At 37.9% G+C, this 13,296-nt stretch overlaps 1 protein-coding gene across 7 annotated transcripts in view; it reads right to left on the bottom strand.

Annotated features, from left to right (window-relative positions):
• Positions 1–13,296, bottom strand: part of PARD3 (par-3 family cell polarity regulator) — a 1,412,997-nt gene that overhangs the window by 680,100 nt on the left and 719,601 nt on the right. For all 7 annotated transcript variants that reach the window (XM_086941535.1, XM_086941533.1, XM_086941537.1 and 4 more), the window contains exons 6-7: positions 8,373–8,458; positions 5,937–6,020 (exon numbers count right to left, since the gene is read on the bottom strand). In XM_086941535.1, the coding sequence (XP_086797661.1) occupies positions 5,937–6,020; positions 8,373–8,458 (170 nt within the window). The remainder of the gene's footprint in view (positions 1–5,936; positions 6,021–8,372; positions 8,459–13,296) is intronic.

The following is a 13,296-nucleotide window of genomic DNA, read 5'->3' as shown; positions in this document are numbered from 1 at the left end:
GAGAACGAGAAGCAATGGGCAAGAGTGCTACATGGAGCAGGCATGAAGAAGCATACAGGGGAGTAATTGGGGGGGCACAACATGTAGGGGGCAGGGAAAAGCACACAAGCGGCATCCATCAACAAGGGGTGCAGGGGGATCCAAGTACATGAGGGAGACAGTTGGAAAACATTCACTCCGATGGAGTGCTTAACCCAAACGAAAAACGCAATGCTTCAAATGCAAGCAGTGGAAATATAGAAGCCAGCCAATCAAAGAGATGGTAAAAAAAACAAGCTCCGTGGGAGAACCAAATACAGGACCAGCTCGGCCATGAAAAAGAAGCAGGCAAATGAGTGTGAACTCATGCAGTGTCTAGTAGGCTCAACCTAAAAAGACTAAAAACCTGACAATAAAAGAATGATCAACTGCCTCATTTTAGGAACGCAGCTGGTCTTAGAGGGACATCTTGGGAGACTTCTAACAGAATTGTTCATGGGCCGCTCTGGTTGTAGTCACAGAAGCCCAAGGATAAACTCAACCACCTTCAAAAGCATAAAGATACCATAGCACAACTGTGTCTGTAAAGGATAACCATATAAAGATCTTGATTCAGTAAGCTGCACACGACAAAGCAAGAGCAGATTAACCGAACCATTTCCTTCTGCACATAAACGATAAAATGGAGGCTAAGCGCTGGTGAGACAATGGCAAAAATATAAAATTGGTGGCTAAAGTGGGACAAATATTGGTGGTCAAGTTGACAAAACACAGTTAATAATGGTCTTAGGAATTGTTGGAGTGGGGTGTGAATAATATCCTTATGTGCTTGAAACATGCCAATAAGTCACACTGCAACAGAACAGAATTGGAATGCATCAGACTAGAGGAATCAGAGTACACAAAAGCTTGATGAAACTTCAGATACCCGTATTATCATAGATTCCATCACCCATCTCAATGGCTGGTACAACTCCCAGAAAAAGAATACAATTACTATAATGAATAATCATATTTTTAAAATCTTGTTAGAACTGGAGTAAATAAACATGAGCTGGCTTAAAGCAAGGCATTGTTATAAGTAGCAATGCTAAGTACTATGGAATAACTGACCAACCACACAAAAGATACAGGCACCAAACCATGCATGCCAAGCATAAAGGCATTCCAAACATAAAATAACTAAACACAAATGGTTACACCTCTCATTTGCTTTCTCCATATACTCTCCTTCAACCCATGTTATGTTCTACATACCCTCTACCAATTCATTTAAGGTAACGCACTAGGATCTCTGTGGAGTACCATTACCTATCCCGGTCGCCGCTGTAAGAACTGGGTTACAGTTGTAAAATTTCACTGTTAATAGACATTCATTTTTGTAATCAACATCGAAAGAAGACAGTCAACATTTGTTTTTATGGCAGAATGTAGGAAATCATGTAAATCAAATGGATTGTTGTTCACAATATCATAATTTGTTAGGTTTTTCCAAACTGCCTACTATTTTAGTCTACAATTTAACAAAAATGGGTCATTTCAGAGCACTAGCTCTCCAAAGTATACTGCCATGAAGATGCATGCAAACAAACAGACAGAACGTGAATGAAATGATCGTCCACACTAGAATATCACAAAATATAGAATGCATGACAATGATTCTCACATGAGGTGTTAAGGAACGCATCAATATCCCGAACAGATACTGCTTCTAGAGGATTGCATCATTTAGTCAAGGCATCCTCAACTAATTTATATTATTTAGCACACCAGCATGGTTCACACTAACTATATTCTGTAATAATTGTGAACAAAGAACACTGCGTAAAGAAGAACCACCTTCAATGTGATAAACCACTTCCTTTGAATAAGATGAAACCCTCTCTACACTCATTCTGAAAGCTTATACATAGTCCTCGGGAAAGATGGTGACGATTTAGGTGTCCAACAATTCAGTTCTGCCATTATTGATTACATTAAAAAGATCACAACTTCAGCAAGACCTTTGCACTTAGTCTATCTTCCATCACTTAGATCATGTTTTTGTCTGTCCAGGTACATGGTGTAGTCCTCTACCTGAGTCACGGCCACAGTGAAATTGATATGAATTTGACAGTATTGTTGGTAGTCCAAAATAACTTCCAAGAAAACATACAGATCAAGCTGAATAGATTGGAAGCTAGACTTATTGAGAAATACAATACAGCAACTACTGGACTTAACGACAGATTAAATCTGGGCCTTGATTAAATAGTGAATGTCCCCTGATCAGTTTTGAGAATTATTAGAGAGAGACACACTTAGTCATATGTAACAACTTTCCAGAATACAAGTTGTAGCATTTTCGTCTGTACTGAGTAGGTTCCTACTATCTTGTTGATGATTGGTTGATTCCTCACTGTGCTGTATTTTGTATTTTCTATGATGTACATACTTATGTTTATTGACCTCTGTGATATACATTCGTTGGTCATGCCGTATTCCCTCTAAATGAATTTCTTCAGAATTATGTAATTCGCTTTTTTAATTCCAACATGCTTGATGCTGTAATGAGATTGTGAGGGACAACAGAGAGCGGTCACTATCGGGTGGTGTATTTATCTTTAAATATTCTTCTCCCTGGTCAAGGCTTTCTTTTCTTTATACTTGTGTAATCTTTTACTTCAATATAGTTTCTATTAAATATGTGCGGCCACAGTACCCAAGATCATGTTTAAAGTATTTTTGCTCCTTGTGCTTTACAATCGATAAGAGACGTATTTTAGAGGTGGCTGAGGAAGGTTCCTCAGTCCGTCTCTAGTGTTTACAGCGAGGATTAGCTTCCTACGTAGTGACACCCGGAACTAGCAGCATGGCATTATAATCTTCGAGCGAGAAAGGATTTCTCCCGATAAGAAATTGACTTAGAGGTAAGCGCTTTTTAGTTTCCCTTCGGTAGTTCCCATTAGACTATTTCTTTATATTCTACCTGCAGATTAGATTGCTCATGTGGGTCTTTTCCATTATAGAACGTTTTCGTCGAAGATTCATCGAGTCAGTGGTTTTACGGTCGTATCTCCGATTTACGGCCCGGCGTTCCTGCCCCCGCATTTGTAAGTTACTTGGATTAGCTTTCTTAGTGTACCTAGTGTTTCATGGGTTTTTAGACACCCCACCTTAATTAAGTGAGGCTCAGATTTGATATTGTGCCTGTTTACGATATGCAGCACTATTTTAATCTTTAGTTGAAACCCATACAGACAAGTGGCGTTTTGTTGTAAGCTCGATTCATTATTTCATTAGAGATTCTTAAGACCATCTATTTGTCTTTGCATAGATACGGGGATTTCTCATTCCATCTCTTCGGGGGACTAGCCCAACTGAAGCGTTAGGCCGCTACACTAGTGCCGAGATAGTTTCTCCGGCAAGGTACCGTTTAAGCTACTAGATCTGGCTCCATCAGGTCCTTTGAGACAAACTGTGGCACGGTTGCATGTGTGGAATGATCCACTCTTGGCAGGATTACGCATGCTTTCTATTTGATTTTATTGCATCTTCATTAGAATGTGCGATGCTGCTTTATATTATTTTTGGCACTATGAGCACAGTCCACTTAGGTTTTCCTTTGACCACCTTTATTATGCACATGATCTTTTTCACTGACACCCCTTCTTTACTATTATATAATATATGCATTTTTTATTTTTTATTTATATATGCAAAAAATGCAGTTCTAGTTTTTTTCTAGCTCTCTGGAATTCCACAGCAGATATTTGCTCCAATGATAACACGTGTACTTTTGTTGAGTGGGCAATCCCTAAGTCCTTTTATTTGTATATATTGTATATATGTAGAAATTGTTATATACTCAGGTATGCATGAGAAAAATGTCTATCTGTATTTCCATTACAGATTTCCTTTGGCCTACCGTCCTGATGAGGCCCAAATTAAATGGGCTGCTATGCATCGACCAGACAAAAAAAAGCCCTTTGCTATTTGAATTCATTTGTGTAAAGAAAGTTTCGGTAACACTTGTTTATAGTTTAATAGGGCGTAACGTTATATGCCCTAAAGGTGTTTTCACAAGGGTTATCTTTAATGTGAACTGCGAATTGTATATTGCTCTGTTTCCTAAAAATTATTTCGCAGCTCCATTAGTATTCAGGTCCCAAGGATTCTATGTTGTTTTTTGACATATATTTGTACTGTTGGCTTATGTGTATATATATATATATATATATATATATATATATATATATTTTGTATGTCATTGTAAATATATGTGTATTGTCTATACGTTGAAAAATAAGATATATATAAAGAATTGGATGGTAAATGATCTACATCTGATCCACAACCTGGTGTGAGTGTGTTATTGAAATAAGATAGTTGGTTGCTTTGAGATCGATTTCTCATCAGTGGATTAACTAAGGTCTCCATTGAGCACAAAGAAATACTGATGTATTCATTCCACTGCATTATTATTCTTTGTTTGTGCCTATTGCTCTTCTAGGCATATGTTTTGCAAGGTGGCTGAAAGAATAGTCAGTCCTGTATCTGTGATGCAAAAAGAGGCTTCTGTCTAGGTGCAATGCCTAAGCACTGCAATTCTATATGAATCATTATAAGCCTTAGATCAGTTATAGCTGCAGAACACTGGCACTCCTGGTTTAAATTATGGCATATCAGTACGCACATACTGTTTCTTTTTCATTGTGGCTGGCATTAAACCAAATTATATAATATTTTGGATGGCGTTTAACAAACCGCTCCATCTTATCGGTACCATAAAGTACATCTCCTCCAAGGGTCAAGTCTCTATTGCATTATTTACTATGGCTCAATTTGAAAGCACCTGGAACCACAAGTTAATCTAATGAATTCTTTGGTGTCCTTGTATATCTACTACTCCGCAATATTGTGGTCACCATTCAAATCTGACATTCAAACCATTACGATCTTAGCTTCATGCTAAATATCCACAGCCTATCTGATGAACTTCGAAGAAAAATACTTAGTCTGTTAAAACATATTCCATGATCTTTTAATATACTCACATTGGATTTCTTTTATTGAGAAATACAATAACAAAGATTATAAAGAATGAGTTTTTAAAGAATGACTTGTGCGAATATGTATGTGAAGCTGAATTAAAAAAGGTGAGATATCAAAGGTGGAAGATTTTGGACTTTAATGTGCACATTTCATGAATGTCTAAAAAAAGACCGGATACTTCAGAATCTGAATAACACAAAATAAGTTACGCGTTAATATCGAAGTGGGTACATGCCTCGACATGTGGGCATGACAGTGTTAAAAGGGGCCAAAAACACTACTAAACCAGAGTCCCTTGTTTATGAAAGCCTAATGGGTAAAAACAAAAAAATAACACTTTCTCAAGTTTATCAGTTTTGAGAAATCCTACTTTAAGGCGCAGTTTTCTTCCACTCATTAAGCATGTGGCCTGCAAACGAACACTTGTTTTTTTGAGGTATTGAAAATTAACATATGCCATTCCTTTCCCTGAGGTCTTCATTATACCTCAAAGGCCTACCCTGCATAGCTGTCTTATTCTGCACCAGGTTCATTTTTCCGCCTTGAAGAGCACTTTCATTTCCACCCTGCTTGCAAGATACATATTTCCATCAGTACTTTTGAATGCTGCTGTACTTCAAAGGTAATGAACGTATTCCAATAAATGCAGGCATCAAAGATTTGGCAGGTGGAATAAGAGAGACGAGGTGCTGAATTGAATATCTCCCTGTGCTAATTGAAATATGGATTTAAATGTCCTTATTTTTTTTTTTAAATCATTACTGAAATAACACTTCTTTGGAATCTAGCCCGGATGAGGTATCACTGTTCCTTTTTAGAAATGATGCTTAACACATTCAGTGCAATAACAGCTACTAAGGTGTCCCATAATTAAGATAAAACACTGCAAGCTCTGACAATGAAAATCTTACACAATACATTACCTTCCGCCCCGAGCGCTGTAAGGCACTACATGGATTCCCAAAGGCCCTCCATCGTTCGAGACTTCCACAAGCTTTAGCATATCACTGTGAGACAATGATGAATGAGGGAGCGTGAACACGTACAGCAAATGAGCCAAAACAGACACATAAAAGAAGTCTATTTCAGAACATTACAAAAAGATGAGGCAAACGGTGCCAAACATACCTGAATATTAATCTGATGGCATGAAATGAGAACAAAAATCAAAATGAATCCAAAAATAAATGATATGTAAACACCTTCATTAGTTCTTTGTGTTAACAATTTATGACAGGCCGTAGAAAAAAGTGATGTAAAAATGTTTTACATTGATATCTAAAAACACTGTACCTGACATGTTTTCGAATTATAAGTTTTACTTACAACCTAACTTTCCTGGTAAGACGTAGTGCAAAATTTGGATATCAGCAATTATATTTATGAAATAAATAATCTAATGTTACGCAACGTAAATCGATGCTCTGTTTATATCTTACTTGTTTTACAAATTAATATTCCGCGTCAACTCTCGTCCCACTCTATGCAACCTTTAGGGGAGACAGTCTATAATTCCTTGGGATCTGGTATGTATTTAATTGATGAGGTGTGCTTTCATCAGCTACTTGCACAATCCTGTCCAGTAGCATCTCTCTAAGCCCACAGGAGTCCGCTCATGCGGTCACTAGAGTACTACTCATCAATGTATGGGGTAGGCACCTCAGGATTTAAGTGGTCACTGGAATGCAGAGGGCAGAGAAGGGCATTGTGTGTCCTATTTTTAAAGTCAACATCTCCTCCCAAATACCTCATATAAATAAAAAGACCACTAGGAATGTGTTTTTCAGTAAAACACCTTGAAGGTGATATTTAAAAGAATATATGTACTGTGATCATCGCTAAAGGTTATTATTAAAATGACTAACCAAAGCCTAATATTACCCATGAAATACACTTCCCTCTTTAACCCCTCCCATGCTTGTGACGGAACCGCTCCGTCACAAGCCACGGGTGAGCTGTGCTTGTGACGGAACGGTTCCGTCACGGCCCGCTCGCCGCGCCTGCGCGGCGCTGATTTCGCGCTGACGCTTTGATGGGCGGGCGGGTTCGTGACAGAACCGTTCCGTCACAAGCACAGCTCGCCCGCGAGCCGTGACGGAGCGGTTCTGTCACAAGTATGGAGCCGCCGCGCGGGTGCCCCACCCCATTAGCGCTGCGGCAGAATAGCCGCTGCAGCGAAGGGGTTAAGGTACATTGGGTTAGCTCATGAGCAAATCCAGCACATAGTGTTAAGCAAGGGATGTAAACTATTCTTTGAGACTTATTAAACATAGCTTTATATGTACCGCTCATTATAGAGTTAACTGCAGTGAATTGACTCATTGGATTGGGCAAGCTGTGCAGCATATAATGTGCTCGAAAAAAACTGCATAATGACATTAAACAGAGTAACAAATATATGGTGGAGGTTATGGACGCTCCCCCTATTTTTACACATTTTGTTCTTAGTTTTAAACAATACTAATAAAAGAGAGAGAATAAAGTTAGATCCAAGCAGGACAGAGCAGTTATTCCCTGCTACTGATGCAGTTGTCAAATGTGACCAAGAATGCTCCTAATGGGTTAATTACTTCAGAAACTAAAAGCATTTTTTAGAATGATTCAAAGAAACTGCAACTTTAATCAAGACAGTTTGGTACGATAAGCATGGAAAAATAGGCAGTCAACCAAGTACTGTAGGGATGGATAATTTGTCTGCTCTGGTTTCATTTGTTCTTTTTTATTACTGACTTTCCCCATTTACATAGGTTACCTTCAGAAGGGATGTATGCTCACTGATTGCTAACTCTGCACTAAATAAGGTGTGGGCTGTTTAACAAGACACAAAACCCCTTTCAGTTACTGATGTGTGCAACACTAGATCAAAGTTGACCTTTGAATCTTCGAAGATACTACCTACAAAATGTTTCTACAGCCAACATACTTGATGTGCTTTCCCAGCTTGCATACTGGTCGCACAAAGCAGCTATTAAATCAAACACACAATTCAGTGCATGAGACAAAAAATCTGTTCTTAGAACAATCCTACTGAATTCAATGCATACATTATTTCTGGCATACTATGCACAATGAATTTAATGTCAGACCATTATGCACATTCTAAAGGTATAGTAACATGATGAAACTGCCTCTAATGAGGAATGGCAGTAATTTCCTTCAATATTTCATTTAAAGTTGCTGGACATGATGAATCCAAGTGTCGCACAGAGACCTCTCAACCACCTACATGCTTTAATGTACTGGACTTTTATGAAGGCAATGGAGCTGACCAATGTCTTTTACTCCTCTAATTCGAGGATTAGAGGGAAAGTGACAGCTCGATTGTATATGACCTTGGAACTAGTATGCATTTTACTTACTCCAAGTGCAATGTGTTATCTGCTCCAGTGTCTGCATGCCCAACCGGCTCCACTCTGCCATTGTCTTCCTCTGTTCCATCCTCCTCCTGGGAAAAATGACAAAGTACATGAATTATCAATACAAAACTGACAATAAGTGAAAGGTATAAACACCACACTGCATTAACCATTTTTTGCCATTTACTTATTTAATCTAAGTTATTAAAAAAAAGATAATTTATACGACAACTTAAGCTCTGACATTTTAGCTTATATGTGGACAACGAACTCAGCACACCAGGTCCCCTGGTACTCTCACACAGATAAAATGAAACAAGAAAAACAAAATAGTTGGTGCAAAATCCCATTGTTTTACTGACACGAGCACATACCATTTTCAACTCTTTAAGAAACCTACACAAAAGTGTGGAATTTTAAAAATATCAGCTTTTTTAGGGGGAATCTATTTGTCCCTTAAAAATGTAATTGGTCTGTTTCGGTGCCATGCAATATAGTGGCAGATTATAGCAGTATTCTCATTATATCAGACCTGCGATAATAGCCTCCTTAATTATATTTGGGTTAATATTATATGAGGATTTGAACTCTAGTGAGGCTTTGATGTTTCCACTGTTCTGCAAATCTATATATGGGGGCTCGAAGTAAGATAGCAAGAGGTGATTCCATGTTGGAAATTAAATGTCCCATGTGTTTCTGTGCACACTTGAGAACTAATATGTTTAGACTTTTACCAGCGAGTCTCTAATCTCTTCCTAATCTGGAAAAGATTGGAAATATATTTCTGACAAACAGAGGAGCAAAACCGTTTCCAGGGTGAAGAACAAAGAGGATGCAAGGAAAGTGAAGTTGCAGTCACTGCAAATTTTCACAAGTAAATAGGCATATTTGCTCTTCAAAAAATGTAATTGGCAAATGTTTTCTAAGAGCATAGTTTCTGCGCCTACTTCTGTAAACTCTCATAAATTCCTGAAAGTTGAAATTCTGCATCAATGCAATTACAAACATCTGCAGTTGCATTTTTGCAGCTTTAAGTATCAAGGTCATCATTTTCATCCTGCCCAAAATGGTTATATACTGTTACTACATTATTAACCTTTATTTTTTATATTGGCATTCATCAAAGACGATTTACTAAATGATGCAGTCGAAAAATGGAAATTAAAGTTGCTTACTAGTTTAGAATGTTTTTTTTTAACCAAGTTGGAATTTTTATGTACATTTTCTTTTTGAAATGCTGCTTTTATTCTCATGTATGCATTTGCACACAATAAGGGCGCATTATACGAGTATTACAAATAATCTCAAAATGTTACATTTTACAAATGTGTAAATGTCTTCATACTGGATCCACAGTCAGTAATGAAAGCTGAGCTTAGAAAATGTCCTAAGACCACCCACCCTAATTGGAAAGAGGTTTTGGAATAATAAATGACATATAAAATGTAAACAACTTATGCATTTAGATATAACCCTTGCCTTAGTCTCAGACAATACCCACTCCCAGCTTTATATGGGAGCCAAAGGGGGTTAGAGCTGCAGTCCAGTGGACAAAATAAACAAGAAAACTTGTTGTTCTTGACCCAAGCAATATGTTCAAGGCTTCGGGTGATAGAAATTTCACACCCCAGCTGACAACTTGCCTTAAAAAAAATATCCTATTTGACCTAGGAGAAAGTAAATTTGGAGGCATGATTAAAAGAGCGAAAAATAATTATAGGGCTTAGTTGTGACTCAATTTCTAGTGTGTGCTATAACAAAGCATTCAAAAAAGCAAATTAACCAAAATATTCCTATGTGACCTTAAAGCAAAGCAGAACATAAACATGCAGGCTTCCTCAGTTGAGAATATGGTCAATAATCCTTTAGTATACTTTTGGTTCACTCCATAGTGAAACACATTAAATATATATTAATGCTAGTTAGTACTACTATATTATCCCTCCTAAACGGTAAATACATACTGGCGTGCAAACAGTAGGTTTAGCATTTTACAAATCCAATGATAAAATATGTGTTTTGAGGTTATACATAGCTTAATAACAATACAATATACTAACTGCAATAAAAAAAGAACTTGAAAGTCTAAAAGCTTAATTAATGACTTTTTAAAATAATCTACATTAAAAACAAATTTACTATGAAGGATAAATATCGAGGCTGACTTTTTACCTTGAACACATGGGTGTACTAATAATCTAACAGCAATGTTTGGCATATACTGTAGCTGGCAAACAGAATAGTTCTCAATTGACAGCAAAGCATCCCATTTAGTGCTCTTCTTTGACAGGTTCAAGATGCTGGTTAACAAGCATTACTTGCCTACTGCTTAAAAGAGATATATAGCAAAAAATACCATGTCACACTAGAGTAACATCAATCTTCAATGAGACCGGCTTCAAGCCGTGAACCATCCAAGGATGCACAAAACCCAACTATACCTCAGCGAGGCTCTGCATGCTTCCGACTCTTCTTTTTTCCACAACTCTCTTAGGATACGTCAAATGTGCGCTACTAACAGTATCTGCCTTCATTTCAATAATTTAATATTTCGCCTCCCAGTGCCCGACGCCTAGCATCACACATCATATCGGTTGATTGGTGCCAAATCTCTAGTTCAGAAACCATGCTGTGCCCCAGATGCATACTACAATTTGATCACATGAGTACATTAACTAGGTAAATTGATAGCAAGAACATGTAGCAGCTGTAGAGTCTATCTGTAGAAGAAGAGCTGATTTATATTATATTTTCCCAGTCGGAAATACAAATTAATGTACATGTTAGAACGAAAACATTTCTTTGAACATTAAATTGAACAGTTACTTAAACACCAAATTATTTTTTAAAATACTTTTTATTCGCTTTGAAAGTAAAACGTTAACAGTTTACATTTACAAAAAAAAAAAAAGAATACAGAAAAAATCCAGTGCAGTAAGGCGGTCTTTCAGCAACGATGGTGTTCAAAAATATATGCTCCAACAGGTATACATGGAAGACATAAAATTCCTGACACTCCCATGCTCGGCCACCCAGGCCCTGTGAATATCTGAACCAAGTAATTTTCAGATCTTCTCTTCTGCGGGTCTTGTTACAAATCAGGATTCCTTCCTTGGGACATATTTTAGTCCTATTTCATAGGGAAGCCACACCTCTGTAAAAATAAAATCTCCACTGGCATGCACCAGTCCCTGCCCTTCTCCAAAATGTTAGGCTCTGTTAAATTGTCTTGCCCCCATTTTCAGCTCTACTCCAACGGGCTACCATTGTACAGGTTTATTTGCGTTTAGTCAAATCTGTCTCCTATTTAGACACTAACATTTATTTATTTATTGAGTTTTATATAGCGCTGGCTAGACCCGTAGGTATCAGAGCGCTTTACATGAGGATCTGTGAATTACAGGTTATAAATTACATTTGTTACAAATCATAATAGCAGGGCATAGTGTGTCCTTTGCAGCAAGAATGGAAGTCAACTCTGAATGAACCTTCAGCCAAAATACAGCCTGCATAGATTCAGAGGAGTTTCATCTTCGAGAGACTCACGCTATAGGTCGTGCCATATTTTCTACATGCATTGTATTGTAATTACATTTATATAGCGCTTATTATCCCTGACGAGGCGCCAAAGCACTTTTTCGGCAAGTAGCACGCTACTCCGGAACCCATGATAATTAGTGTTGAATTAGTATAGTGAAATATGAAAGTAATTTGAGTGGTGGATATTAGTCAGTTTAGACAGACTGAGGGTAGGGGCTGTCAAGATCCACACCTGACAAATATAGTATTTTAGGTAAAACGTACTAGTGCAAAGAAAAAAAAGAGCACTTCCCTCTATACTCCTCACCAAGGAATACATTCTTATAAACTCAACAATTCACAACGCAGTTATATAGTTAGGTTCAAAGCAGTGAGCACATTAAGAAAAATCCAAAGACGTTCGTCTTTTTTTGTACAAAGGCTGGTCTTTATTAAGTTCTCATTCATATTCGAAATTATTCAGCCAACCTAATAGTGATGATGAAATGGAAAAAGGGCATTGTACTCAAAATATTTTCAGAATTGAGTAGCTGCAGTACGGCCTGTGATAGCGCTGGATACCAGGGTACTACCTCTGACATAAGAAGAGCACCTCAGCAGAAACACATTGAGCTCTTTATGTAGCACAGGTTGGTTGGTTCCGCACCAGATACAGCACCATCCTTCTTAGGATCCAACCTCCCTCTTGAAAGTATACTGTGCTCTCATGATAAAGGCATCTACCTTGTGATTATCGGATACTCATCCAGCCACACCTCTTTGTATTCTTTAATATGGTCGGCCATCAAACCCTGATCAATTTGTTCCTCAAGAACTGCCGTCCATGGCATTGTCACTCATTTGAACATCAGATCACATCCTGTTCCAATGACCAACTCAATGTCTGCGGCCTTTCCAGTGACCTGCAGTGTACCATAGCTTATCCTAGCCATTTTTTCTCATTAGCCTCCCTATAGATGCCGTGGAAGTCATTGCGACCAACAAGAGCATTCAGATAAGTCATGTAGGTGGATGACACCCATTTCTCCTTAAAGTGTACATTAAAAAATCACACCAGCTGGCCTCAAAGACCGCTACATCACCATCAATGTGTAGAATCTCAAGTTAAGCTTAAAAATCACCATTGTGAAGGCACAGTTTGTGCTAATCAAACAGCATCACACTTCAGAAAGTGCGGCTGGTTGTAAACAACAAGCACCGACTGCTTCACCCCACTTGTAAAAGCATATCTAACAAAAGAAAAGACAGACCACCTGCCACCAATTCATGATGCTTTGCAAAGTGAAAACTTTTATCCTTGACCCAGACTTCTGAGCAACCATACATGGCTACACACCAGGCAGATCCTCTTTTTTTTTTTTTTTAGAATGGCAAGCAGCCTACCACT

This window comes from Lissotriton vulgaris, chromosome 10 (genome assembly GCF_964263255.1).
Source record: "Lissotriton vulgaris chromosome 10, aLisVul1.2, whole genome shotgun sequence".
NCBI lineage: Eukaryota > Metazoa > Chordata > Amphibia > Caudata > Salamandridae > Lissotriton > Lissotriton vulgaris.
The sequence above is the reverse complement of the archived record's forward strand: the minus strand, read 5'-3'. Positions and strand labels throughout refer to the sequence as shown.